The 1039-nt window shown below is 49.1% G+C and overlaps 1 protein-coding gene across 1 annotated transcript in view; it reads left to right on the top strand.

Moving 5' to 3' along the window:
- Positions 1-5: 5 nt before the first annotated feature.
- The window catches only part of PRKCH (protein kinase C, eta), a gene marked incomplete at both ends in the record, with an annotated part of 58060 nt that continues 57026 nt past the window's right edge, over positions 6-1039 (top strand). The window contains one exon of the mRNA XM_009573362.1: positions 6-266. Coding sequence (XP_009571657.1) covers positions 6-266 — 261 coding nt within the window. The remainder of the gene's footprint in view (positions 267-1039) is intronic.

The raw sequence follows: 1039 nt of genomic DNA, 5'->3' as shown, positions 1-1039 counted from the left end.
TCTTCCGCAAGGGCTACCAGCTCTTGGACCCCTATGTCACCGTCAGCGTGGACCAGGTGCGCGTTGGGCAGACGAGCACCAAGCAGAAGACCAACAAACCTACCTACAATGAGGAGTTCTCTGCCACGGTTACCGACGGCCATCAGATTGAGCTGTCCGTCTTCCACGACACCCCCATCGGCTACGATGACTTTGTGGCCAACTGCACCTTGCACTTCCAGGACCTCTTGCGCTCCACGGGCCCCAGCAACAGCTTCGAAGGCTGGGTGAGTAGCCATCTCGAGGAGAAGCTGGAGCTGTGCTCCTCTCTGAATGAATGAAGGTGCTTGCAGAGCTGGGGCTTGTCCTTGCACGCCTGTGCTGCAGTTGCACGCAGCCTGGTGTGTGTGTCTGCGTTTACACAGGTGTACTTTCATGGATCTGTTTGTGCTCCTGTGCTTTAGATTTGCTCAGAAAGCTATTTAGACTGCTATTTCAGGTGAGGCGTTTTGCGACCCTAAGAACAAAAAGTCTCAGCTGTCCCAGCCTGAGGGTCAAGACCCTGTAGCTGAGGGCTGTGAAGTCTCTCCTCCTTGTAGACTAGCAGAGAAGAGACTTGTAATACATAACCAGCAAAGTACACCTGTGGACTCACACGATCATGTACCTTCCTTCTTTTGCTTAGCACACGGAGATGTACTTGGGAACTTGGATGCCTGGGGTTGGATGTATTTCTGCTCAGATCTACACATGCTTGCACAATTGTTTGATGTGTGCATGCGAATTTCTTTGACTTCTTAACAGAATGGCAGGACTAGTCTTGTGTCTATTATGTACACCACTGTGCTGGTTGAACACAGTTTCATTTACAGCTAATTCTAGGTTATTTCCAAGTAGAGGTCGCTTGCATCTGGCTCAGAGAACCTAATTTATGTCTTAGTCCTAATAGTGAGTGAAAGGAATAATGCAGGCTCTGAAGTTGTGTCTTTGCTTCCAGTACTGTAAAGGAGGAGGAAGTAACTGTATTGATCCAGACAGTAGTTTGCTTGTAAATGTTCGC

The sequence above is a fragment of the Fulmarus glacialis genome, unplaced genomic scaffold, assembly GCF_000690835.1.
Source record: "Fulmarus glacialis isolate BGI_N327 unplaced genomic scaffold, ASM69083v1 scaffold5192, whole genome shotgun sequence".
In the NCBI taxonomy this organism is placed as follows: Eukaryota; Metazoa; Chordata; class Aves; order Procellariiformes; family Procellariidae; genus Fulmarus; species Fulmarus glacialis.
Note: the sequence above shows the minus strand (reverse complement) of the source record. Positions and strands in the feature narration are given on the sequence as shown.